This window comes from Artemia sp. Qi Xiang Cuo, chromosome 21, assembly GCF_049724085.1.
Source record: "Artemia sp. Qi Xiang Cuo chromosome 21, ASM4972408v1, whole genome shotgun sequence".
Classification (NCBI taxonomy): domain Eukaryota; kingdom Metazoa; phylum Arthropoda; class Branchiopoda; order Anostraca; family Artemiidae; genus Artemia; species Artemia sp. Qi Xiang Cuo.
In genome coordinates, this window is record NC_142814.1 from 6,768,586 (window position 1) to 6,795,073 (window position 26,488).

A 26,488-nucleotide genomic window follows, 5' to 3' on the forward strand; every position below is an offset into this window, starting at 1 on the left:
TTTCAAATATTAAAAAGGGCAGTAGGCCTTTCAATTTCCAATCGAATGAGCCCTTTTTGAAATTTCTACGACAACGCTTTCTATAAAAATCTTATATACCCCAAGGACATAACTTACAACCCTTGTAGGGGGTTTGTCATCCTCAAAGACATAATTTCCAGAACTTTCAACTAAGTTGAACAAAGTGGCTATTTCTAAATTGTGATTCGATGTGTTCGGGAAAATGGTGGGCGTGAAAGGGGCGTTAGCTACCCTCCAATCACTTTCGACTATTAAAAAGAGCACTAGCCTTTTTAATTTCCAATCAAATGAGCCCTTTTTGAAGTTTCTACGACAACACTTTCAATAAAAACGTTTAATGCCCCCAGGGCATAACTTACAACCCTTGGCCTGAGGGTTGTGGGGGGGGGGGGTAGGATTGTCACCGTCAAAGACCTAATTTCTTGAACTTTAAACTAAGTTGAACAAAATGATTATCTCAAAATTTTGATTGGATGTGTTTGGAGAAATGGTGGGCATGACAGGGGGATTTGTTGCCCTTTAATCACTTTTGACTATTAAAAAGAGTACTAGCTCTCACAATTTACAATCGAATGAGCCCTTTTTTAGGTTTCTACAACACTGCTTTCTGTAAAAACCTTATATGTCCCCAGGGCATAATTTTCAACCCTCACACTGAGGGCTATGGGGGTGTTGTCATCCTTAAAGACCTAACTTCTTTAGCTCTCAACTACTTTGAAAAAAAAGGGCTATCTGAAAATTTTGATTGGATGTCTTTGGGGAAATGGTAGCCACGAGAGGGGGTTAGTTGCCCTCCAGTCACTTTCAACTATTAAAAAGGGCAGTAGCCCTTTCAATTTCCAATCAATGAGCCCTGTTTGAAGTTTCTACGACAACGCTTTCTATAAAAACCTTATATGCATCAAGGGCATAACTTACAACCCTTGTCCTGAGGGGTGTTGGGGGTTTGTCATCCTCAAAGACATAATTTCCAGAACTTTCAACTATGTTCAACAAAATGGCTATTTCTAAATTGTGATTGGACGTGTTTGGCAAAATTAGCTACCCTCAATTACTTTAGACTATTAAAAGGGCACTAGCCCTTTCAATTTCCAATCAAATGAGCCCTTTTTGAAGTTTCTATGACAACACTTTCAACAAAAACATTATATACCCCCAGGGCATAACTTACAACCCTTGGACTGAGGGTTGGGGGAGGAGGATTGTCACACTCAAAGACCTAATATAGACTTTTAAACAAAGTTGAATAAAATGGTTATCTCAAAATTTTGATTGGATGTGTTTGGAGAAATGGTGGGCATGAGAGGGGGATTTATTGCCCTTTAATCAATTTCGAGTATTAAAAAGAGCACTAGCTCTCACAATTTCCAATCTAATGAGCCTTTTTTTTAGGTTTCTACAACATGGAGGTCCCAGGGACTTCCGTGTTCTAAGCCGGTTCTAGGCCGGCTTAAGCACTTCGGTGTAGACTTGAGAAGATATGTGATCCCCGTCCTGCACTGGTATCCGGGATCATTGCTTTTCCTGAGGCGAAAATAATTTCAAGGATTTAAAGAACATGAAAATTGGAACTTTGAATGTTACGAAATTAAAAAATGACTATCGTATCGACATTTTGACTTACGAATTCAGACGATTCGAACTGGATTTATTAGGAGTGTTAGAAACATATATCCCAGTGGCAGGAAGCATTAAATTAGGTGATAAAGAATTAATTTACTCAGGTAGGAAGGATGGGGTGCAAAGACAGGGAGTAGGGCGCATGATAAGTAAAGAAGCTGTTAAGTCCTGTTAAGGCGGGGAGGGTATTACTAATAGAATACTAATTGCTCATTTTATGATTAGAAAGTTCAGGGTATCAGTTATACTAGTATACGCCCCTGTAGAACCGACTGACGGAGATACTAGTGACTCAGATGAATTTTACTTACAGTTACAGGAGCAAATAGACAGGGTCCCAGGTTGAAATATGATGTTATTACTGGGAGATTTTAACGCCCAGGTTGGTAGAAATAGGGATAGATGGTATCCCAGCCTTGGTAAATTTGGTGTAGGAAAAGAAAACAGTAATGGATACAGACTTTTGCAATTTTTTAGGTATAACAATCTAGTTATAACCAAAACGGTGTTTGGTCATAAAATGGCTCATAAGTTAACATGGTATTCACGTGAAGGTAAGACAGCAAACCTTATTGATTATGTTATAGTAAACTGAAGACTGTCAGGATCAATACAAGATGCTAGGGTATATAGGAGTGCTGTTATTGATGTTAAAAGTAAAGATCACCACCTAGTAGTTTTAAAGGTTAATTTAAAGCTGAAATATCGGAAAGGTAACTACCTCCCGGGAAGTTATGATGTTGGAAGATTCCAGGATGAGAATTTGAGAGGAACTTTCCAGGAACAGTTGAATGCTAAAATTAAGAGTTTAAAATTTGATAATGCGGAAGATGGTTGGAATAATTTAAAAAAAAATAATTTGTGAAGTTGCTGAAGGTGTCTTAGGGAAGAAAGCTAGAACTGCAGCTAAGAATATTAATGAAAAAGCTTTATGTTTAATAGAAAGGAGAAAGGACTTGTACAAGAATTATCTGAGTGGTAGATCGTATAAAGACAAAAGAAATGTAAAGAAAGTGGAGAAAGCATTAAAATATGAACTAAGGAGGTGTGAAGTAGAGGCCATGGATAAAATTGCCCAAGAACTGGAAGATGCAGCTAGACGGCATAATAGTAAAATATTGTACTGGCACGTTAACAAATTGAGAGGGAGTAGTCAATCCGGACTTGGCCCAGTTAAAGATAGGAATGGGGTGGCAATTAGCGTTAAGGAAAAAACTAAAGAGAGATGGGCCGAACATTTTGAGAATTTGCTTAACCGAGATACAGTTGCAGGAAAAAATATAGAGGAAAATGAAAAAGTTTGCGATACCTTTGATGTGAAGGAAGATTTGTTTTGTGAGGAGGAATTAGCAACAGTACTAAAAGGATTCAAGAATAATAAGGCTCCAGGTGCTGATAGGGTGGTAAATGAGTTTCTTGAATATGGTGGCTCTGAGATTAGAAATGAGTTACTGAAGATTATGAATAAGATTTTTGAAAAAGGGGAAGTACCTAACGATTTTAGAAAAACCTTAATTTAGCCACTTTATAAGAAAGGTGATAAAAGTGAGTGTGGTAATTATCGCGGCATTAGTCTGGTCTCTGTAGGTAGTAAATTACTTAGTAATATGATACTTTTTAGACTGAGAGATGCCGTAGACAAAGTTTTAAGAGAAGAACATGCGGTTTTAGAAAAGGTAGAGGATGTGTCGACCAAATTCTCACTCTTAGGCTAATAATTGACAAGTGTCTGAGTATTCAAACACTTTTGGTCCTCAGTTTTATAGATTATGAGCAAGCGTTCGATTCTGTTGATAGAAGAGCTTTAGTAAAGGTTTTATCCTTATATGGTATACCAGACAAATACATTAAAGTGATTAGTGCTATTTCGATAATAACACTGCTGCGGTTAAGGTAGGAAATGAGGTTAACAGCTGGTTTTGTATTAAATCAGAAGTTAAGCAGGGTTGTGTTCTATCCCCCTTTGTATGTATCATTTTGATGGAGTTTGGCTTAAGGATCACAGGAAAGGCAATGGGAGACCACGGAATCAAATGGGGAGGAAAGTTTCTTGGACTTGGATTATGCTGATGATTTAAGCATCCTAGATGAAAGTGTGATCAAAATGAATGAAGTGTTAGAGGTTTTGCGAGTTCAGGGTGCTAGAATTGGTTTGAAAATTAATGTTAGGAAGACTAAGTCTCTAAGGCTAGGAATAAGTGAAGATGACAAGGTGACGTTGGGTAATGAAAAGATTGATCAGGTGGGCAGCCTCATTTATCTTGGTAGTATTATTAGTAAAGAAGGTGGGAGCAGTGAAGATGTTAAATATAGAATAGCCAAGGCTCAGGGTGTTTTTTCACAGTCAAAAAAGTCTGGAAGAATAGGAAGATAAGTCTAAAAACCTAGATTAGAATATTAGAAGCTACAGTGATGACAGTGGTCAAATATGGCTCTGAAGAATGGACGCTCCGAAAAGCGGATGAAGATTTGCTAGATGTTTTCAAGAGAAATTGCTTAAGGAATGTTCTGGGTACACGGCTGATTGACCGTATTTAAATCAGTAGGCTGTACGAAAAATGTGGTTGAACACCGCTTCCTAGAGCTATAATGAAAAAAAGTTTGAGGTGGCTAGGGCACGTTGTGCAGATGAAGGATGACATATTGCCGAAGATTGTTCTTTTCGGTCAATCATCTAGGGCTAAACGGAAAGCAGGTTGTCCTCGTCTGGGGTGGGAGGACGTCATAAAGAATGATGTAAAGGAAATAGGAACTTCGTGGGCGGGTGTAAAAAGGGAGGCTTTGAATAGAGTGAGATGGAGGAGGAGCGGGCGTACCTGTGTTGGCCTCAGGTGGCCTGGTACTGCAGTGAGTTGTTAGTAGTAGTAGTAGTAGCTTACTGTAAAACCCGTATATGCCCCCAGGGCATAATTTCAACCCTTACACTGAGGGCTGTGGGGGTGTTGTCATCCTTAAAGACCTAATTTCTTTAACTCTCAAATACTTTGAAAAATTGGCTATCTGAAAATTTTGATTGGATGTGTTTGAGAAAATGGTGGCCATGAGAGGAGGGTTAATTGCCCTCCAATCACTTTCTAATATTAAAAAGGGCATTAGCCCTTTCAGCTTCCAGTCAAATGAGCCCTTTTTTAAGTTTCTACGACAACAATTTCTATAAAGACCTTATACACCCCAAGGGCAAAACTTACAGAGAGGGGTGGTTTTTGCCGTCCAATCACTTTTGACTATTAAAAAGAGCACTAGCCCTTTGAATTTCTAATTGAATGAGCCCTTTTTGAAGTTTTCTGTGACAACGCTTTCAATAAAGAACTGATATGTCCCCAGGGCATAAATTACATCCCTTGTCTTGAGGACTTTGGGAGGATTGTCCTCCTCAAAGACAAAAGTTGTAAATCTTTCAACTACGTTGAATAAAATGGTTTCTCGAAATTTTGATTGGATGTGTTTGGAGAAATGGTGGGCGTGGAAGGGGTGTTAGTTGCCTTCCAACCACTTTCGACTATTAAAAGGGCACAACCCATTCCAATTTTCAGTTGAATGAGCCCTTTTCGAAGTTTCTACGACAACTCCTTCGATACGAAGTGCCCTGGTCTAAGACCAACCAGTAAAAAAACAAATTAAATAATACATTGTGCCAACATCGTTCTTTACTTAGGCAGCGCTATTGATACCTATGACAAGGAATTTTGTCACTTTAAAATTTAAATTTTTCTAATTTAGATTTTGACCTCGTTTTTATTTAACCTTGCATTCTGTCTATATTTTAGAGTATCGGTGGCATAGCTCAAAATTTCTTCTTTTCTTCATTATTATCTTTTACTCTCTTTGAATGAGCAACAATTGTGTATTTGTTTCTGTATAATTTTTTTCCCAAAAATGGTTCCATATTTTTGAATTGGTCTGAAAAAACAATCTGCGTAGAGGACGAGTTTGAAAAAAATTCGTTTAGAGCCTTAATTTTGGAGAGATAAAATCATATGAGTGACGTCATATTTATGAACACATTTTAAGACAACAAAATAAATTATTTCCCTTCCAGGAATGATCGTATTGTTTTTAGTTACGCATGCAAAATTACAAAAGAAACAAAGCCAAATATAAAATATCAAATGTAATGAGTCTTTTCACAAAATACGATTTTAAGCAGTTTAATAATGCCTTAAAGGAAAAAGACGTCAATCAATAATTGCTCAAAATGAACAAACTGGACCATCAAATGAGACAAGGCCAGCCAAGTTAAATGAGCAGCTAAGTTAAATGGCATTGAAAAAAACGTCTGAAGTGATGATAAACGAAAAAGAAGAACGAAGAAACAGCGAAGATCAGAACTTGTCAAAAATAAAAGTGAAGAACAAAGTATTGTGCGGTTAGAAGACATGCGAAAGTGAGTATCAGAAAGTTTCAAAAGTGAAAATGAACAACAAAGAATTGTGCGCTTAGAGGACAAGGGAAAGGAGAATCAGGACGAGTCAAAAATTAAAGCGAAGAAGAAAGAAATATCAGGTTATAAGGAAAACGCCACCGCAATCTACGAAGCCAACAAACTGTGGTATAAAGCCCAGTACAAACCTACGAAGATACAGTTAACTACACAAGTTTTAATTAAAAATAAGTGTGACTCTTTAACGCTGCATGTATTCACTGCGGAGCCCTCCATATTTCCGAGGAAAGAGTAGCTAACAAAGGTGATTCTGTCAGAGATTGAGATTTGCTTTTTTAAATTGCATTGCCCACTCCACAACATCCGAATAAATTGATTTGCCTATTTTAGGACGAGTCTTCCTCTGTAAAGAGTTCTGCGCTCATCATTCGCTTAAGTTTCACTTAACTTAAGTGATAATTGAACCATCAATAGCCGTAATGTTTTTAGCCAGGAATAAGTGAAGATTAAAAGGTAACTTTGGGTAACGAAAAGATTGATCAGGTGGGCAGCTTCACTTACCTTTGTAGTATTATTAGTAAAGACGGTGAGAGCAGTGAAGATGTTAAAATTAGGATAGCCAAGGCTCATGGTGTTTTATCACAGTTAAAAAAAAGTTTGGAAGAATAGGAAGATAAGTCTGCAAACCTAGATTACAATATTGGAAGCTACAGTCAGGACAGAGGTAAAATATGGCTCTGAAGCATGGGCGCTCTGAAAAGCGGATGAAGATTTCCTAGATGTTCTCCAGAGAAATTGCTTACGATTGTTCTGGGTACCCGGCTGACTGACTCTATTTTAAACAGTAGGCTGTACGAAAAATGTGGTTCAATCCCGCTTTCTAGGGCTGTAATGAGAAAGGTTGAGATGGCTAGGGCACGTTCTAAGGATAAAGGATGACAGCCAACCGTCTAGGGCTAAACGAAAAGCAGGTTGTCCTCGTCTGGGGTGGGAGTATATCATAAAGAAAGATTTAAAGGAAATGGGAGCTTCCTTGGAGGGTGTAAAGAGGGACGCTTTGAATAGATTGGGATGGAGGAGGAGCATGTTGGCCTCATGCGGCATGGTACTGCGGTGATATGTTAGTAGTAATAGTAGTAGTAGTGGTAGATGAAGCTGTTTAAGAATGCCTTGCACATCTTTTAAAATATATGATCTCTCGGAGGCTATCTTCGGATCTCTCGGAGAGATACATTGAATATATCTCTTGGAAGGAATATTGCAAGACAAATACAACTATGCCAAAGGTTGCATCAAAATACAAGAAGCGGAGGATAATGTAAATCAACCTGCTGCTTCACTAGGACAATAGCATTGATTAAAAGATAAGCGACAATGAGAATACAAAAATGCGTATTTTCCACGTATTCGTGCCGGAGACCGACGGCGAAGCCGTCGGTCTCCCTTAGTCATTAGTATTTGTCATACTTTCTTTTTGGTGGCTTAGTTTTACATATGGGGGGAATTTTTCAGGGCGATTCTTTTTTGGAGGGAATTTTCCAAGGGGGAAGAATATTCTTTAGAGATTGTCCGTGGGGTTGAGGTTGGGAAGTTTTCGAGAGGAATTTTCTGCGTTAGAGAATTTCATAGAGGGAATTTTCTGCAGGGGAAACTTTCGGAATTTTAATACACCTTAGTAAGGAATTAAGGAAAACAAGGAATACAATCGCTTCACTCGTTTATGGAACAAACTTATAAGGAATTGAGGGATTCTGACTGAAAAGTTTCCCAGAGGCATTTTAGGTATCAGTGGTGTCCCAAGGGGAAGGGACAAGAGGACATGTGCCCCCTCTAAATTTTGTAAAATACCTACATTGGGGTATTTTTTTGGAAAATGCTTTAGTTGGTATTTTCATTGAGTAAGGTAAAATTAACAACAATCTACCCTTCCCCTTAATTTGAAAAATACAATTTGCCCCACCCCCCCCCCTCTAAATTCTTATACATTCATGGCACTACTAGGTCTTATTAGACTAAGAGCCTCTTTTGTACAGGCCAAAGCTGCATCACATACGTAATTGTTGATAAGTAAAAAGTGAGGCTGTAAGGTTTTTAAGAATACGGTGCTGGTCAGCACCGTTTTGATAGTAACTGCACTTACTAATCTGTAGTGACAATCACAGATCAGGAAGATCAAGCGTCACTGCAGCAAAAATGTGCGGGGCTTGAAAGTTCAAATTGTTACAGGGGTAGAATGAAGCTTACTTTTTATACTCCTATTAGGTTGTCGCTTTGAACAACTCTTTTCGGTTTTATTTATTTGTTTTCTTTTTTCTTATGATTCCGGTTTTTCTTTTAACATTTTATTTTGTCTGATCTTTTCTAGTGGAGCTCTTTATGTATCAAAGCTTTCAGCACGACAAGTGCTCAAAAGTCATATAGCGCCGTCTTCAAGCAGGCGACAATCACTTGGTTCGATTGCAGTGGCAGTAAGTTATCATTACTTTATAAATAGTACAAAATTTTAATGTTTCAGTCGGAAACCGAATGTATTAAGGTTCTGGAAACATATAAAGATGGTTGATATGATCTGCTTTTCTATTAACTGGATGGTTATCACCATTGTTTTGAGATGCATGGTAGCTGTTCATCTTCTTACTAAATTCAATGCTTATATATATATATATATATATATATATATATATATATATATATATATATATATATATATATATATATATATATATATATATATATATATATATGAGAAGATATTTAGCATACCGGTAATAAATTTGTCGGAGTTGCTTTGATTCCGTTGCCAAAAAGGTACGCCAAAAAGGTGCAAGGTATAAAAAATTCGGGAGCGCATATGAGTTATATAACTTAGCTAGCAGCTGATTATTAAAACGAAGTTTATTGGAAACTATGCCACCGTAGTCAATGGACGTCCGGCGCTGGAAATGGTGAATGAGAAGCTTTTTAGTTGCTTTAAGGGAATTCCCGATTGGGAGGCTAAGAATATTCATTTCAAATTTAGGAGCAATCAATACTCCATTAAGATCAATTCTAAATCCTTCGGGAACTGGGCCCCAGTAGAATAGTACCACTTCTGAATTTTCAGCGTTAAATTTAAGATTTATTTTGAATACTCTCGACTCAAAATGGAAAATTTTTACTCAAACACCAGTACCGTTCGGCTGGGGTTAAAGACATCGTCCGCATAAGCAATAAGAGACACATCTATCCCTTCTAAAATACAGGAAGAAACTGCTTGAGATTGTGCGTCGAGAATACAGTTGTTAAACACAATTGGGGATGTAAGGGCGCCTTACCTTACTCCGCGACGAACAGGTATGGTTACCTCTGTAATTTTTCCATGAGCCAGATTAACAATGACATTTAAATGATTATACATATCATACAAAGCACGAATAATACAGGTACTGACCCCGCGTTTATACAATTCAGTGAGGATATGCGTGTAAATTATCGAATCAAAGGCACGACTGACATTATGGCTCCCTAGAATAAGCGGCTCTCCAGATTTATCAGCATCAATCAAGACTGACAACAGTCCCGTCAGTGCATGAGCGCTACCTTTTCCTTTCTGGAACCCAAATTGGTGTGGGGGCATATAACAGTTATTAACCAGCTCAGGCATTATCAACTTCTCAAAAATTTTACAAAAATTTTAGTTACCATTATTGGCCCATATGACGAGCACTCATTTGGGGGTTTATTTTCTTTTAGGGACAGGAGTAAGACGGTGAGTTGAAAACGAAGCAGGAACTATTCCTTTTGTAAACACCATTTGGAAAAGTAGGGCAAGGTGGGGAAAAAGAAAAGGGGTTCCATATAGGAGGTGTTTGGCGCAAACGTGATCTGTACCTCTTGAAAAACGTTTCTTTATTTTACGAATGATATTATGAACATCCGAAACTGATGCAATAAATATCGATTGGTCCCCTATCAAAAGTGTATTTTTAAGTGTGACTTTGGAGCGATTTTCAATTAGTCGATATGGTTCAGAAAACTCCCTGACGAAATGTTATTCCCATAGTTCGGGAGGGATATTAAATGACTGGTAGGGCTTTTGTTTTTGTTTATGTGTCAAATTTTTCCACAAAAGTCCTGGGCTATTAAAGATTATTACACTCTTGGTGTAATACATTTCCAAAAAGGCTTATTGAAATTACAATTGCGCACGTATACTTTATGCGAAACTGAAATACGTGTTACACGCGTTGCTTTGAACGCAATTGGAATTGCGTGTAAAATAAAGGAGCTACTCTTCTGATGCACAAGGGCGATTCGCAAGGGCAAATTCCCAGAAATGGGCAATTTTTTTATCTTCTACCTCTTAACAAAGGCTTAATCTTGAGTTATGCTAATAATTTCATTACTTCTGTATATGAATTCACCACCAGTGCTTGATGTACTCTCGTCAGCAGGAACACCCCGAGCCCCCCCCCCCCCCAATATTTTTGGAATTTGGTCAAAACTGCGCCGAAGGCTAAAATTTTGGCAGAAATTTTGCAAAATCGGCAGAAATTTAGCAAAATTCTTGATTTCTGCAGAAAATTTGGCATAAATCAGGTAGCAACTGGGTAAAATTTACTAAGATCACCCCCCCCCCCCCCTTCCCCCATAAAAAGAGCCTCAGGACGCCCCTGCTGGTCAGATGAAATTTCCTAATGACATATAGCAGACAATTCGTCACTGTTATGTCAAAAAAGTCGTAATTGACATTTTTACGCTTCTGAAGTATTGCGAAAACACTATTTGCTCTGTTCCTTTTTAAATGGAGGATTGGTAATCCATCGGATTACCAATCCGATGGATTAATCAATAGGATTAATCAATAGGATTAAAGAGTGACAATAGGATTAATCAATAGGATTAACTCTTTAATCAATAGGATTAAAGAGTGACTCAGCGTAGATTGTATTACTGATCTATCCTTTGAATGAAACTCATCAAATTGTTTCACTAGCTTTTTCTAAAGTTTGAAAATTTCAAATTCAACATTTAGGTGAATTGTTTTTAACCACTGTGTTTGGGTACCTAGAACTGGGCTGAGGTAGTGGACTAGTTTAGACTTTACCCAATTCTTTATTTCTATTATGAAATGGGTTTATCTAGAGTTTACAGATATAGTCAATTGTTTTTTGTTTCTTTTTTTTCAGAACCATTTGTCACTAGAATCAATAGATGAAAACGAGGAAGAACAAAACAACTCTACTTTTTCAAGAAACTTAAACTCTAAGCTTCAAAAAGTTATGAGAGACCAAGATGAGCGGCGGCTCTCTTCAGCAACAACAAACAGCTTTCCAGACTCAACAATCCATGATAATGATTTTGCATCAGAGAACGGCGATACGATTACGAGGGAAGACAATAGATATAAGAGGATGATGATTGCGCAAGCAAATAAGTCGAGACATCGAGCGAAACGGCTTTTAGCACAAAGAGAAGCTGTGAAGTATATTGACAAAAAATGCAGGATTTTATACCCAACTGCATTTCTGGCAATCAACATTATTTACTTTATATACTGCTTTACATAATCCTTAAATGACTTTTTCTGAATTTTAATGCTTGAGCAATGAATATGGCTCAAAAATAAATTTGGCTTTAATTTTGGCTTTTGACTTTGGCTTAGGATTTTGGCTTAGGAATTCTTACTAGTTGGAATTATGATTAAATATATAACTTTTGGATGTATATTTGGTGAGTTAAGGCTGAATATGGCCCTGGCCTTTGAAATAAGTGGCCAGGATCAATGGCGAGACAAGATTTTGATCCTTGGAAGTTTTGTCGACTAGCAGTGCGGCCAGCATCAGGGGTCTAGATATTTAAAACCCAGGACTGACCCAAAGAAGCCATAAAATAAAGAAAAACATATGATTTATGTTTACTAAAATGGGGAAAAAATCTCCACGGTTAGGCACGGTGACCTTGAAACCTGCATTCAAATTTGGGCCCAATAACAATTGTCGCAAACTATTATGTAATTATTGTCTCACCAGTACTTTAAGTACCCTAGTCTTAACTGAGCTTCAATCCTTACACCATTTACTATAGTGAGCATAAACAGGTATGTCCACGCACTCTATCTAGCTTTCGATTCAGTACCTGTTAAGCGAGAGGGGGGGGGGGGAAATAAACAGTAAAGTTAGTGACTTTACATTGAAAGTTGACTAGACCAGAAACAAAGTATTTGACAATCTATACCAATAATTAAGAATAAACAGCTTTTTCATTTGTGTTGAAAAAGTTTAACTTACTTTGCTAACTTACAATTTATAATCGGAACTTAATTTCAGCTAGGCTTACTTTACTTTTTAAAGTGAGTTCAAAATACAAAGCACAACTTTTTCTACAAACCTCATTTGTCTTCTAATACAATATTTAGATATGATATTTAATTATAAAAATAGAATAAGAAGATTTATTATGGCACACATCTGAATAATAAAGGGATAGTAAAAGTGAACAATGTAGCTACCAAAAATCATTAATGAAGGACAATTTTATAATTCTAGAAAATGGGGTGGCGCCCCCAAAGTTAATACAAACTACAAGAAAGTCACACTATAAAATTTAATGCATTTATAACCTATTGACGGGGAATTTCAGTCCCCTGTTTACAAAATTTCGAAATATAGCTCTGACAGTTTTGACACGATGCTGCTTAGTATATTTTTGAGATTCCAACAATATTAAAATCGACAAATGAAAAAAAAAATCCAAGGAAATTCCAATTCGCCATTAACAAAAAAAAAATCCTGACCTCATTCCATGTGAGATCTCCTATACTTTTTTGGTATGAATTTTCTACACAATGGTTATGTCTGGAAGATTGTAGACCACAATTCTCAAGTGCTGTAACTATCTTTGGATGGTATTCAGACTTTTGGAGTTTGAATGCATACATTCTTAGGGTGAACTTTCTGTGGTGTGGAGGGGGGTGGAATCGGAGATTTGTCTGCAGGGAGTGAAGTTTCAAGAGGGAATTCTTCTGTGAAAGTTTTACACAGGGTTTAAAAACGGTTAGAAATGAAATAAAAAATACAAATGTTTTCGATTGAAAGTGAGGAGCAACATAGAAACTTAAAACAAACAGAAATAGTTCTGTATATGAGGCGGCTGTCGCTTTCTGGACCCTCGCTCTTAATGCTAAAATTTTGACTTGTTGTCCTAATTTTTCAAGAACTACTATTGAAACAAAACTATTGAAACTACTACTACCTTTAGTAGCTGTAGCAGTAGTAGAGGTAGTAATAATAGTGTTGTACCTCTAGTAGTAGAATGAGTAGAAGCAGTGGTATAAGGGTGCAAATGTTCTCTTTTGGTAACTTCACACACCTAACTGTTCCAAAGATATTGCTGACACACAATTTTGATAAGCTGCACACGGACAGCCTGTTGTGATTGAGTTCACCTTCCCCCCTTAAAATTCCTTTAAAATTACACATTCATACCCTTAGACATAGTTTCGATTATAGTCACAGCGGCAGTATTAGTAATTGTAGTACTTGTAGTAGTATTAATACTGACAGCACTAGCACTAGTAGCAGCAGTAGTATCAACAGATTAACTTTTGGTCAGTTGAAAATCCCTCCCATCAAGTCCTGGAAGTTTCAACTTAATACAATCAGCCGTTGCTATGTCATTGCCGATATGTCCTTTTGATAACCTGTATATTCATATACTTACTGAAATCTTCATCTTAATGTTCTTAGACGTACAAGCATTCACAATAAAAGTGGTAAATGAAGTAGTATTAGCAGTAACAGTGTTGTATTAGCTGTAGCAGTGACAAAAATAGCAGCAGTAGTAATAACAGTAGTAGCAAGTACATGTTGTGTTTTGGTCGGTTGAACGTTGCCCTAACAATACCTTGGAAGTTTTACATTGATATGTTAAACCGTTCCAAAAACATCGCTGATGTGCCCTTTTAACCCGCTTTTGACACTTTTTGTTACTAAAATTAGTTTCTCTGCTTATCTAGTAATTCCAGAAAAATACCTTTCAGTTGTTAAACACACTATTTGTAAATAATTATAATTTCATCACATTTCGGGTACTCTTCCATTAACTGGACTCTTTTTATATCTCAAACTCGAGCGCGTTGAAAAATCCGTTTTTCATCTTATACTCTTATACTTTTCATCTTATACTTTTCATCTTAATACTCTTTGACTTACAAGTAGCTACAATTGAAACAGTAGCTGGTGTAGCTCAGTAGCAGCAGTAGTAGTAGCAGCAATAAAAGTAGCAATGGTAGTAGTGTTACTAGTAGTATGCGCATATTAACTTTTGGTTAATCGATTTTCCCTTTTAAGCATTCTCTGAAAGCTCCAATTTAATACCCAAATCAATTCTTGAAATAAACCCTATTGATAATCAGCATACACATAGTGTATTTATATTTAGTTCAAATGCCATTGAATATTCTGTCAAATTTTCGCTTTCATACGCGCAGCCTTAATAGTAATTAAATAAAAAAAAACATGTTTTGTAAACTGAAAGTAAGGAGCGACATTAAAATTTAAAACGAACAGAAATTATTCCGTATATGAAAGGGGTTGTCCCCTCCTCAACGCCTCGCTCTTTACGCTAAAGTTTGACTCTGTTTCATAATTTTATTTTTTAAAACAATAAAAAACTTTAGCGTAAAGAGCGAAGCGTTAATGAGGGGACAGCCCCTTTCATATACGGAATAATTTCTGTTCGTTTTAAGTTTTAATGTCGCTCCTTACTTTCAGTATAAAAAACTTGTTTTTTTTATTTAATTTCTTATCGTTTTTCAGCTAATGCAGCTTTTATTTTGGCTTGCCGTCATTGAATAAGTAAACTAAATTTGCATACAAATTTAACTAATTTTTTGCTAATTGGCTGTCTCTAAATTTGGCTCTGACGTAATTTACAAATTAACTTGCGTAACGAACTTCTATATTCGTATATTTTTCTTCTGGCAAAAAATACAAAGTTGCAGATTTTTGCAGATATGAGTTTGATACCTATGTTATAGGGTTTTCTGATACGCTGAATCTGACGGTGTAATTTTGATTAAAATCCTTTCACTTTTAGGGGATGTTTCCCCCCTCTTTAAAAAATCGGGTAAATTTTCTGAGGCTCGTAGCCTTTGATGAGTAATACTAAGCTTAATAAAATTCATATATTTAGAATCAGCATTATAAGCCCATTCTTTTGATACATTTATTGACATCAAAGTTCCGTTTTTAAAAGTTTGGCTTACTATTGAGCCGTATCGCTTGTTTTTTTTTTGTTTTTTTTTTATTACGTATATGTTATTACGTATATGATGGGTTTCTCCCCTTAGTCAATACCCCGCTCTTTACGTTAAAAGTTAAAAAAAATTTTAATTCACACACCCCTGAATCACAAACGCCGTTTAATTAGAATAGATAGCTCTTTTGAAAGCACTAAAAAAAACTGTAGCGTAAAGAGCGAGGTATTGACTTGCCATTTAAACATTCGCCTCTCAATTACTTGGAGTATCTGTCTTGGCTTTTCTCTGTCTACAATTACCCAGCCCAGTCTTGAAGCAACCTATGCAACCTATTGCGCAAAATACTTGATAACTTCAATTCAAAATCAACGGACTCGGGGGAAAACTTGGGGGAGAACCCCCTCATATACGTAATAATTTCTGTTCGTTTTAAGTTCTAATGTTGCTTCTTACTTTCAGTTGAAAAAACTTTTTTTTTTTAATTTAATTTCTGATCGTTTTTTAAATAATGCTTGGAAATTCGGCGCCCTCTTCATATAAATGTCCCTTGCCCCAAAGAAACATCCTCCACGGACATATTCTCCCGAGTCACCCCCGCCGCCCCCCCCCCCCCCCCCCCCCCGAAAAAAATCTTCCGGAAAATGTCGGTATACTTCCCAATAACCAAAACAATATTTAAGCAATGGGCAAAGTTCATAACTTGCAGCCCTTCCCCTGGGAACTGTGGGGGATTAAGTCATTTTAAAAGACATATTTATTAGATTTTCGACTATGCTAAACAAAATGGCTATCTCAAAATTTTAATTTGGTGACTTTGAGAAAAAAATGAGAGTGGGAGGGGGCCTAGTTGCCCTCCCTTTTTTTTGGTCACTTAAAAAGGGCACAAGAACTTTTAATTTCCGTTCCAATGAGCCCTCCGCCAATATTCTAGGACCACTGGGTCAATACGATCATCCCTGAAAAAAAACAAACAAATAAACACGCATCCGTGATCTTTCTTATGGCAAAAAAATACAGAATTCCGCATTTTTGTAGATAGGAGCTTGAAACCTCTACAGTAGGGTTCTCTGATACACTGAATATGATGGCGTGATTTTCATTAAGTTTCTATTACTTTTAGGGGGTCTTTCCCCCTTTTCTCGAAAATCAGCCAAATTTTCTCAGGCGCGTAACTTTTGATGGGTAAGATTAAACCTGATGAAACTTATATATTTGAAATCAGAATTAAAATCTGATTCTTTTTATGTATCTATTGGTATCAAAATTCCGTTTTTTAGAGTTTTGGTTACCATTGAGCCGGGTCGCTCCTTACTTACAGTTCGTTACCACGAACTGTTTGATAATATCCTAGTAGTAATCATAGTAGTAGGAGCAGTAGCAGCAGTAACATCATTATATTAGTAGTAGTAGGCTAGTAACAGTATTAGCAGCAGTATTGCTGAAAAGCCTGTATGAGTATAGAGTAAGTTTTGATATAGTTCAACTCCCCCCTCAACATTGTGTCAGGCATTCATTTTAATATCCTCAGCCTTGGTGGTACTCGCTACAAAAGCAGTAGTTTTAGCTGCCATTGTAGTAGTCGTAGCAGTCGTAGTAGTAGTATTGGTATTAGTAGTAGTGGTGCTAGTTGTAGTAGTAGTACTAGCGTCTAAATATTGCCTTTTTGGTCAGGTGATCATCTCCCTTATTATTTCCTGAAAGTTGCAAATCAATATATCTAGTCATTCCTGAGTTACGCCCTTTTGGTAACCCATATATACACATAACATGTTTTAATTTATTTTAACACTCCCCTCAATTTTATCTGAAAGGCTCACCTGAGTGTCCTTCGTCTTTTTCAAAAGTAAAGTTCAAACAATTTTTGTTTATTTATTTAATAACAATTATTGACAAAAGACTTATCATAAACACATCCCCTCCAAATACCACATCATGATATGGAGGAGGGATAACCTAAACAAATAAAAAAACAAAAACAAAAAAACGAAAAATAAAACGAAAACAACTTAAAATAAACCTCCGAAGGGATTTAAAAATATAGCATAACTACAGCATCATATACCCTGCTACTACTCGCTTAACACTCCACACTCAACTCCTTCCTTAACACACCTCAATAAAAATATACCACTACATTTAATTATTTAATTATTACATTAATTATTACATTTAATTATTATTATTATAATTATTATTATTATAATTTTTTTATTAATATAATAAAAAATTAATATTAATATAATAATATAATTACTATATTAAAATATAATAATAATTAATAATATTAAAATATAATAATATTAAAATATAAAATATTAAAATTATTATATTTTAAATAAATATTTTAAATTATTAAATTATTATATTATATTATTAAATTATTTATATTTTAAATTATTATATTTAATTTTATATAAAATTAAAATTAATAATATTAAAATATAATAATATTAAAATATAATAATATTAAAATAATAATATTAAAATATAATAAAAATTAATATTAATATAATAATATAATTATTATTATTATTATTATAAATTATTATAATTATTATTATAATTAATTATTTAATTATTACTTTTAATTATTTTACATTTAATTATTTAATACCAATTTAATCTATCAACTATGCACCCTATTACATTAATCATTAAAATTATATTTAGAAAGCAATTCGTTCTTCAACAGCCTCTTAAATTCAGGGTTTCCTCTTATTTTTAGAGGGTCTTAGCCCCTCTAAAAATAAGAGGAAATCCTGACCTAGACGTAACCAAATTATTACCATAAATTTTGTTCATTGACATTGTGCCATGGGAATGAAATTCATTAAATTGCGGCAAGACACTTAGAAAAGAAGCGGACTTACCTCTGACGCAATTATAAACCTTACATAATAACATATACTACAAGTAAACAATGAATGAATTATCTAACTTACAGCCCTTGCCCTCAGGGTTCTTGGGGGAGTTACATCCCCAAAGGCATAATTACTGGACCTTTCAGCAATGCTGAAGAAAATAAAGGTCTCAGAACTTTGATTGGATGTTGAAACCTCCAATTTCCCATCAAAGGAGCTCCATCTAAAATTTATGTGACTACACATTCCATAAAAACCTTATTTGCCCCCATGGCATATATTACAAACCTGTCCTTAAGGCACCGGGGAATCGTTGAAACCCTGGAAGCATTGTTATATGTCCCTTGGACTATTTTGAACCAAATGGCTATCTTACAGTTTCGATCAGATTTTGGGGAAAATATAGCGTCGGGGGGGGGGGGGGGATAGTTTTCCTCCATCACTTTTGAATCTAAAAGAGAACTAGAACTTCCAATTTCCAATCAAATTAGCCTCCTCTAAATTTTATACGACCACCCCTCCCATGAAAACCTTATATGGCCCTGGGGCATAAATTAAAATCCTTGCCCCTAGGCTCTAGGGATTATTTCAACCCTGAAGGCCTAGTTACATCATCTTTGGAATATTTTGAAGAAAATGACTATCTCAAATTTTATCGGATGCATTTGGGTAAAAGAGGGCTTGAAGGAGGGCTAGGTGGCGTCTGATCACTTTTCATTCTTAAAAAGGGCATTAGAACTTCTGATTTCCCATCAAATAGGCCCACTCTGAAGTTTATATGACAACCCCTTCCATGAAAACCTTATATGTTAACAAAGGGCAAAAGTTAACTAGGGCAATAGTAACCTTATAAGTTAACTAGTATAACTTATCGCCCTTGCCCCGAGGGCCGCGGGGGGTTATCATCTCCAAGGACGTAATCACTGGACCTTTAAGCTTTGCTGAACAAAATGTCTATCTCAAAATTTGTATTATATATGCTTGAGGAAATGATGGGCGTGGGGAGACTAGTCTCCCTTCAATCACTTTTGACTTTTAAAAAGGGCACTACAACTTTCAATTTTTAATCAAATAATCCCCTTTTGAAGTTTGAACTATAACTCCTTTTAAGGGGGCACTCAAATGGATATATCAAACTGGAGGCCTATTTCTATTTTGCCAGTGTTTTCGCAAGTGTATGAAAAAGTTATCCATGGAAGACTTTATGGTCACCTCCCAAGCCTGCATGCATTGTATGATGGGCAATTTGGATTCCGGAAGGGCCATTCGACTTCGCATGCTTTACAACATCTTTTAGAAAATATTAATTTAGCTTTGGAAAAGGGTTAATATTGTATTAGTATTTTTATAGATTTTAAAAAAGCGTTTGATACCGTTGATTTTAGTATTTTATTGGATAGATTAAGGGATTTGGGTGTAAAAGGGAGATGTTTGGATTGGTTTAGTTCGTATTTAAATGGTAGGTCAGTTAGGGTAAATCTAGGGGAGATTCTAAGTTTTTCCCTGTTTCTTGTGGAGTTCCCCAGGGTTCCGTCTTAAGAACCCTGTTGTATTTAGTGTATGTTGACAGTATGTGGTCTTATACTCCTGGTGCGTCTATGTCATCTTTCGCCGACGATACAGCACTTGTTGTGGCAGCGAAGACTCTTGAAAAATTGGTCCAGAAAGCAAACAGAGCTCTGCAAGGGTTGAGTGACTTTGTAGGCATTAGCTTACTTAGCATTAACGTGGCAAAGAGTAACTATATTCTGTTTAGTCGGACTGGTGTATCCCCAAATATTCCCAGTGAAATAGCAATAAATGGCGATGTACTAAAGCGGGTTGAAGAAGTGCGTTACCTAGGATTCATTCTCGATCAGAACCTCAGCTGGAGAAGACACGGTGATGTGGTTGTGTGTAAGGTAGCCCGTGGCCTTCGGATTTTAAGACGTTTTCAAAATTTATTACCTTCTCATATTTTAGTTCTTTTATACCATTCTTTGATTGCGCCGTATATAAATTATGGATGTATTATTTGGGCTAGTAATTTTACGTGCAATTTTAAATAAGTGCAGATTCAGCAAAATAAAGCAGTGAGATTAATTGGTAAGTATGATACAGGAGTTTTAAGTACAGAGTCGATTTTTAGGTAACTTAGGATTTTTAATGTAGGTCAGACTAGATATTTTAATATTTGTATTTTTGTGTTTGAGAGTTTTAATTGTTTAGCGCCTGATGTTTTTAGTAATGTCTTTCGTTTTAAATCATTTTATCATGGATATGCTACAAGAAATGCTGGAGACCTAGTAAGTGAGCCAAGAAGTACGGTTCGTTCTAGCCATGTAGCAAGGCACTCGGGTCCGGTGGTCTGGAATACTTTTCCAGACTCAATTCGGGAAGCGGAAAGTGTCCCGCAATTTAAAAACCGGTTAAAGAAGCATCTCCTTGCGGGCCGTTGGTGAGTGTGGGGCTGGAAGACGAGAGAGGACAAATTAAGTAATTTTTTTTGTTCTGTTATTAATATATTCGTTTTATTATATTATTTTTTTTATTATTTTTTTATTTTTATTTTTATTTTTTTCTCTTTTTTTTGTTTTTTTCTCATAATTTATTCGTCAGTAATTATTATTATTATCTCTTTTTTTTATTGTTCTTTATTTGTGTTTATTTCAGTGATGATTTGGTTAGTTTTATAATTTAGTAAATGTGTACTGGTTGCGTTTTTCAAGCATATATGTGCTTTATTTGTAACCGGTCGTAAAGCCGGCATGAATCATTTTTAGTAAAGTTGTTGAATCATGAAATCTTGAATCTTATACGAAGTGCCCTGGTCAGAAAATAGAAAAAATGATAAATAATACACTTTGCCCACATTGCCCTCTACTTAGGTAGCACTATTGTTCTATAATATTTCTATAACGTAATATTAGCTAGTCCTGTAATATTCCTAATCTCAAACAACAAAAATCATTACGAACAGTAACGTGTTTCCATACATTCAATCTCCAACAAACCATGTCCATGGTAAGGTCAGGGTTCTCGTTTTTTCTGTCCATGTTCGCTCTATGAAGATTTACCTTCCTCTACTTATAACAAAAAGGGTTACATTTCATTCAGGTTTCAGATCCTCTTTTCTGCAAATAAATGTAATTTTAATTAAATTTAAATAAATTTAAATTTAATGAAGTAATTCTAAATTTTTCAATAAAAATTCATCAAAAAGAAACTTTGTCTTGAGTATTGTTGCTTGTCAAGATGTGTGGAATGTTCGATTCATTTTAATTTTGGTTTAATTTACACTCGCGCTCGGATGGCCTCTACTTTTTTCTCTGTTCTTTCGTCTTCTTTGCTTTGCCTTTTGCTGCTTGTTTTCTTAATCTATTTTTAATTTTGCCTGAAGATATATTACTTTAAAGTGTTAATTTTATCTTTATGTTCTTCACATTAAGCTGACACATCGAGGTGTGCTCCACATTGGCTAAAATGGAAATTTGTTGTAACCATTGTATTAATAAATATATATAAATATATATATATATTTATATATATTATAAATATAATATATAAATATATATTTACCAGGCTTTTGGAGCCATATTTATTTTAACTGTGTCGCAGCAATGGAGCTGGCGGAAGCAACTCAGAAAATCCAGTAATAAGAAATTATGGTAGGAAAAGATGAAAAAGTGGCGCATTGGGCCATTTCTAATGACACTGTCGGAAAATTTATATTGGAGATAATTTCACATCTCACAGTTTCATATCCAATAGGAAGTTTCGTTTTATTTATTTCGTTTTTACAGGGTTTCAGAGGAATTGAAATAATTAAATCTTCAAAATTTTTTACTCATGATGGGTTTGAGTATGAGTTTATTTTTGCTAACACCTTAGAAACAAAAGTTTAAGTTATTTAACGCCCATGAAATTTATTTATATTTTAGCATGAAACTGAACAAAATTTTATATTTATATTTTTTATATCAAACTTGTACCTATAATTTAGCTTTTAAAAAAACAGCCTGTCGTGTCAATTTATACTTCCATTTCAGGTGACTTTAATTTTGGAAAACAAGTTCAATAATGGTTGCAGCCATAGCTGCAACCTGGTAAACAGCTAATTATGGCCCGAGGTAACACAAAGTTTAAAATGCGTTTAGAAAAAAAAACCGTCTGGCAAGAAAAAATTGCATTTGTAGCTAATCCTGGTATTGTAACAATTTTTACGGTTAGTTTTAACAGTAAATTATTATTTAGAAAAGAAATATATAGAAATCTTGGAAAAGAACCTGAAACTGCTTGTAAACATTGACAGTTGAAAGGTTAGATGAGGTATATATATATTAATACAATGGTTACAACAAATTTCCATTTTAGCCAATGTGGAGCAACTACGGACAGTTAGGATTAATAGAAAAATGATAGCTGTAGGTAGGGTTCAGAGGAGAGAGGTTAATCTAACAGTAAATTTTTCATTGGCACTTAGGGGGGAGACGTAAATAAATATCACTAGGATTCCCCCTAAGAAAATTAAAAAAAGAATCAAAGAAATTCATAGAGAAATATCTTTTAAGGAGATACAAACTAGAAGAGTTTGGACGAAGAGGGATATAATATATATATAATATATATATATATAATATATATAATAATATATATATATATATATATATATATATATATATATATATATATATATATATATATATATATATATATATATATTGTCTTATTTCAATATTTTCATATTTTTTTTACTATAATTTTTGTTTTTGTTTATTGGATTTTTTGAGCTGCTTCCACCAGCTTTATTACTGCGATTGGGTTAAAATAAAAGTGGCCCCAAATTCTGTTTGATTAATCTTCTTATTGCCATTTTTTGCCATCAGTATTGCCATTTTTTTTTAACTTACAGGTAGCGCTGATGGGGATATTAAAATTAATCAAAACACACTATTCACGCAGGTTGTTAAAAGGGCTTTTGGCCCTTTAACTAAATCTTTCCGGGAATATTGAGGAGGATGATAAAATAACCAAAAGGCACTATGCGCAGACTACTACTAATGCTTGTACTGCTATTTCTACTACTACTATTATTATTGATAGTGCTGTTACTATTAAATAGTGAAACATTAAGGGTGTATAAGTGTGTAATAAAGGGGTGTAAAAGTGAAACTTTCAGCGAGTGTTGAGGGGATGTTGAACTAAGTCAAAATATAATATAAGCATTCAGAGTGTCAAAAGGGCGTAGCAACACTTACTCTGGAATGGCTTAGAGTATTTAGTTGAAGCTTTCAGGGCATGATCCTACTACTAATCCTACTACAGCTACAATTATTACTACTAATGCTGCCACTACTACATCCGTGATTGCGACTATGACTGTTTGTAAATGAGACTGCTCACGACTGTGACTACTTGTGAATTCAATTTCAAATACTTATGACTGCAAAAACTTGCGACTTCGAGTACTTGTAACTGTAAGTATTTACGACTAAAACTGTGACAATTTGTGTCGGCAACTACTTATGGCTGTTACCATTTGCGACTGTGACGACTTGCGACTGTTACTGTGACTGCAGCTACATGTGACTACCTGAGACTGTTGGTGGCTCCGAATACTTGTAATTGTGACTATTTGCGACTTCACTTCTTGCGATTACGACTCTGACTACTTCCAACTGCGAGAAATTGCACAGGTGAGTGAAATTGGTCATAACTGTGACTGCAACTACTTGCTGCAACTGTGGCCACTAGAAACTGTGACTGCGACTACTTAGGACTGAGAAATTACTTGCGACTGTGACTACAACTCGCTCTGACTGCGATCACGACTGTTTGTGATTATGGCTGCTTGTGGCTCTCAATATCTACAACTGCAACTACTTTCAGTTATTAATATCCGCAATTGTAACTACTTTCAATTATTAATACCGACAATTGCGACAACTTGTGACTACAGCTGCGACCAAAGTTGACTGCGACTGCCACCTTTTGTGACTTTAACTGCTTAAGAGTACAAGTATTTGCAACTGCTGCAACTTGTGGCTGTAAATCCTTCGAGCTGTGAGTGCGACTTCTTGCGACTGCGACTACTGCAACTACTTGTGATTATGACTGCAATTGCCTGCAACTGGGAGTGCCACTCCTTGAGACTGCAACTATGAATGAAACATAATCACTGTCATAAATATAAATAAATAACTACAAATAAATAAGTTAAACCAAAACCGAACAGAAATCACAAGCCGCGCGATAGCGCTGCCCAAGTAAAGTGCGATGTGGCTACAATGTGTTATTTTATTTATTTTTCTTTTTAGACCAGGGTACTTCGTATAGAATGCCTTGTCGTAGAAACTTCGAAAAGGGCTCATTTGCTTGGAAATGAGAAGTTCTAGCGCCTTTTCTAATAGTCGAAGGTGACCGAAGGCCAACCAGCCCCTCATCCACAAACCTCTTATTCCCCAAAATCACCCGATTAAAGTTTTAATAGAACAATTTTGGTCAACGTAGTTTAAAGGTGCATTAATTATTTATTTGAGAATGACCCCCCCCCCCAGATACCTCAGGGCAAGGGTAGTAGGTTATGCCCCGAGGGAAAATGACACTTTTTTGGAAAGGATGATCGCATAAATTTTGGAGGGGGTTCATTTGATTGAAAATCAGAAGTTCTAGTGTTCTTTTTAAGAGTCAAAAGTGATCGGAGGGCGACTAACTCCCCCATCCTCCACTCACATTCTTTTTTCCCCAAATACATCCTATAGAAATTTTGAGAGTTTAATTGTTCGTTTGTTCAAAAAATGTCCAAAGATCATATAACCAATCCATCAATATCTTTATTGCCCAAAAAAACACACAAAGGTTCAATATGGAGTAGATGAGAAGACAAAAAAAAAAAAGAAAGAAAAACACACACACAAAGAAAACTATATGACCAATAATAGATTCAAATATTTCTACTAAAACATAGCAGGATGGAGGCTGTTTTTCCAATCAAGCCTAAAAAATAGTGACCACGACGCTACTCAGCTGCTGTTAGAGGCTTAGTTGACCTGTAGGCTGACACTAGTCTTTTGTTTCTAGGCCATAGGGTTATACGCAAGGGAAATTTCGCAAAACAAAGATATACGGATCTAATAGTCTTTGAATCAGTAGCCGTAAACATATTTCAAAGTGGAGTCAATGCGAGGACATGAGGCATCGCAATAGCGTTGTAGACACGGGCAAGAATACGCCCGTTGTAGGAAGCTTTACAGAAAACTAGCATACTAAACGCTCTTCTAAGTTTCTCACTTAGATGAGAGATATGGAGAGCCCTTGTCGTTTTTACAGTATCCCCTATCGGGAGACCGAGATACTTAATACAAGCAGATAACTGAACACTCGATTTCCTAACTGTACGCATCCAAGATCACCAAGAGATTTGCCGAAAAGCAAGGACCTCGCTCTTTGAAGCATTAAAATTGAGACCAATTTCGGCATATTCCCTACTAAGCACAGAAAAATTCTCCTCAACAGAGAATACAGTTCTACTTAAATTAAGGATGTCGTCAGCGTAATTGAGTATGGGGAGGTCCAAACCTTTAAAAACAAAACTAATTCTAGCCTTTTTCTGGGGCGCGACACTATTATTATACAATGGTGGCGAAGTTACACCACCCTGGCGGATTCCTTTCCAAACTCGAATTACGGCTTTACACATTACGTAACCCTAACGAGTAGAAACTTTCATGAAAACACATAATCTCGCATATATATTGTTAAGTACTCGCACAACTGAATGATTGAGACTTTGCTGCTGCGCGCTATACAGCAAATGCGAATGCACATTAGAATCAAAAGAACGAGAGACATCATAAGCCGCAAGGACGAGAAACTCACGACTATTTTCTATATCCATCAGAACGTTGGCAAGTATATAATGCACGTGTTCCCGACTATAGTCTTCCTTAAATCCAAACTGGTTGTCCGGAGTTGAACAGGCCTTATTTATGTCCTTAATCACTAGTAACTCCAGAAATTTACACAGAACAGAAGAAACTGTTATAGGCCAATAGGAACAACATTGCCTTTTATCTTTTTCTTTTTTCGGAACAGGAGTCAATGTACAAACACAAAAAGAATCGGGGACAATACCAGAATTAAAAATGAATTGGTAAAACAAATGTAGATGCTGCAGCAGCTTGTGACTTGCATACAGTAAATGAAAACCAAAAAATTGATCATAACCACACGGGAAGTTTTTTTGAAGGTGAATGACAGCACTATAAATATCAGAGTCCATAACTATAAAACCAATATCGGATTGAGTATCAACTAGAATATCCACTAGTAGTGATTCATAGTGGGTTTCTAACACTGGATCAGGTGAAGAAATTCGCTGGTGAA

The 26,488-nt window shown here is 35.7% G+C and overlaps 1 protein-coding gene across 1 annotated transcript in view; it reads left to right on the forward strand.

Moving 5' to 3' along the window:
• Positions 1-11,647, forward strand: part of LOC148939196 (glycine receptor subunit alpha-4-like) — a 70,302-nt gene extending 58,655 nt beyond the window's left edge. Inside the window, exons 8-9 of the mRNA XM_089106535.1 lie at positions 8,388-8,490; positions 11,191-11,647. Of these exons, the coding sequence (XP_088962661.1) occupies positions 8,388-8,490; positions 11,191-11,571 (484 nt within the window). The 3' untranslated portion in view covers positions 11,572-11,647. The remainder of the gene's footprint in view (positions 1-8,387; positions 8,491-11,190) is intronic.
• The last annotated feature ends 14,841 nt before the right edge of the window (positions 11,648-26,488 follow it).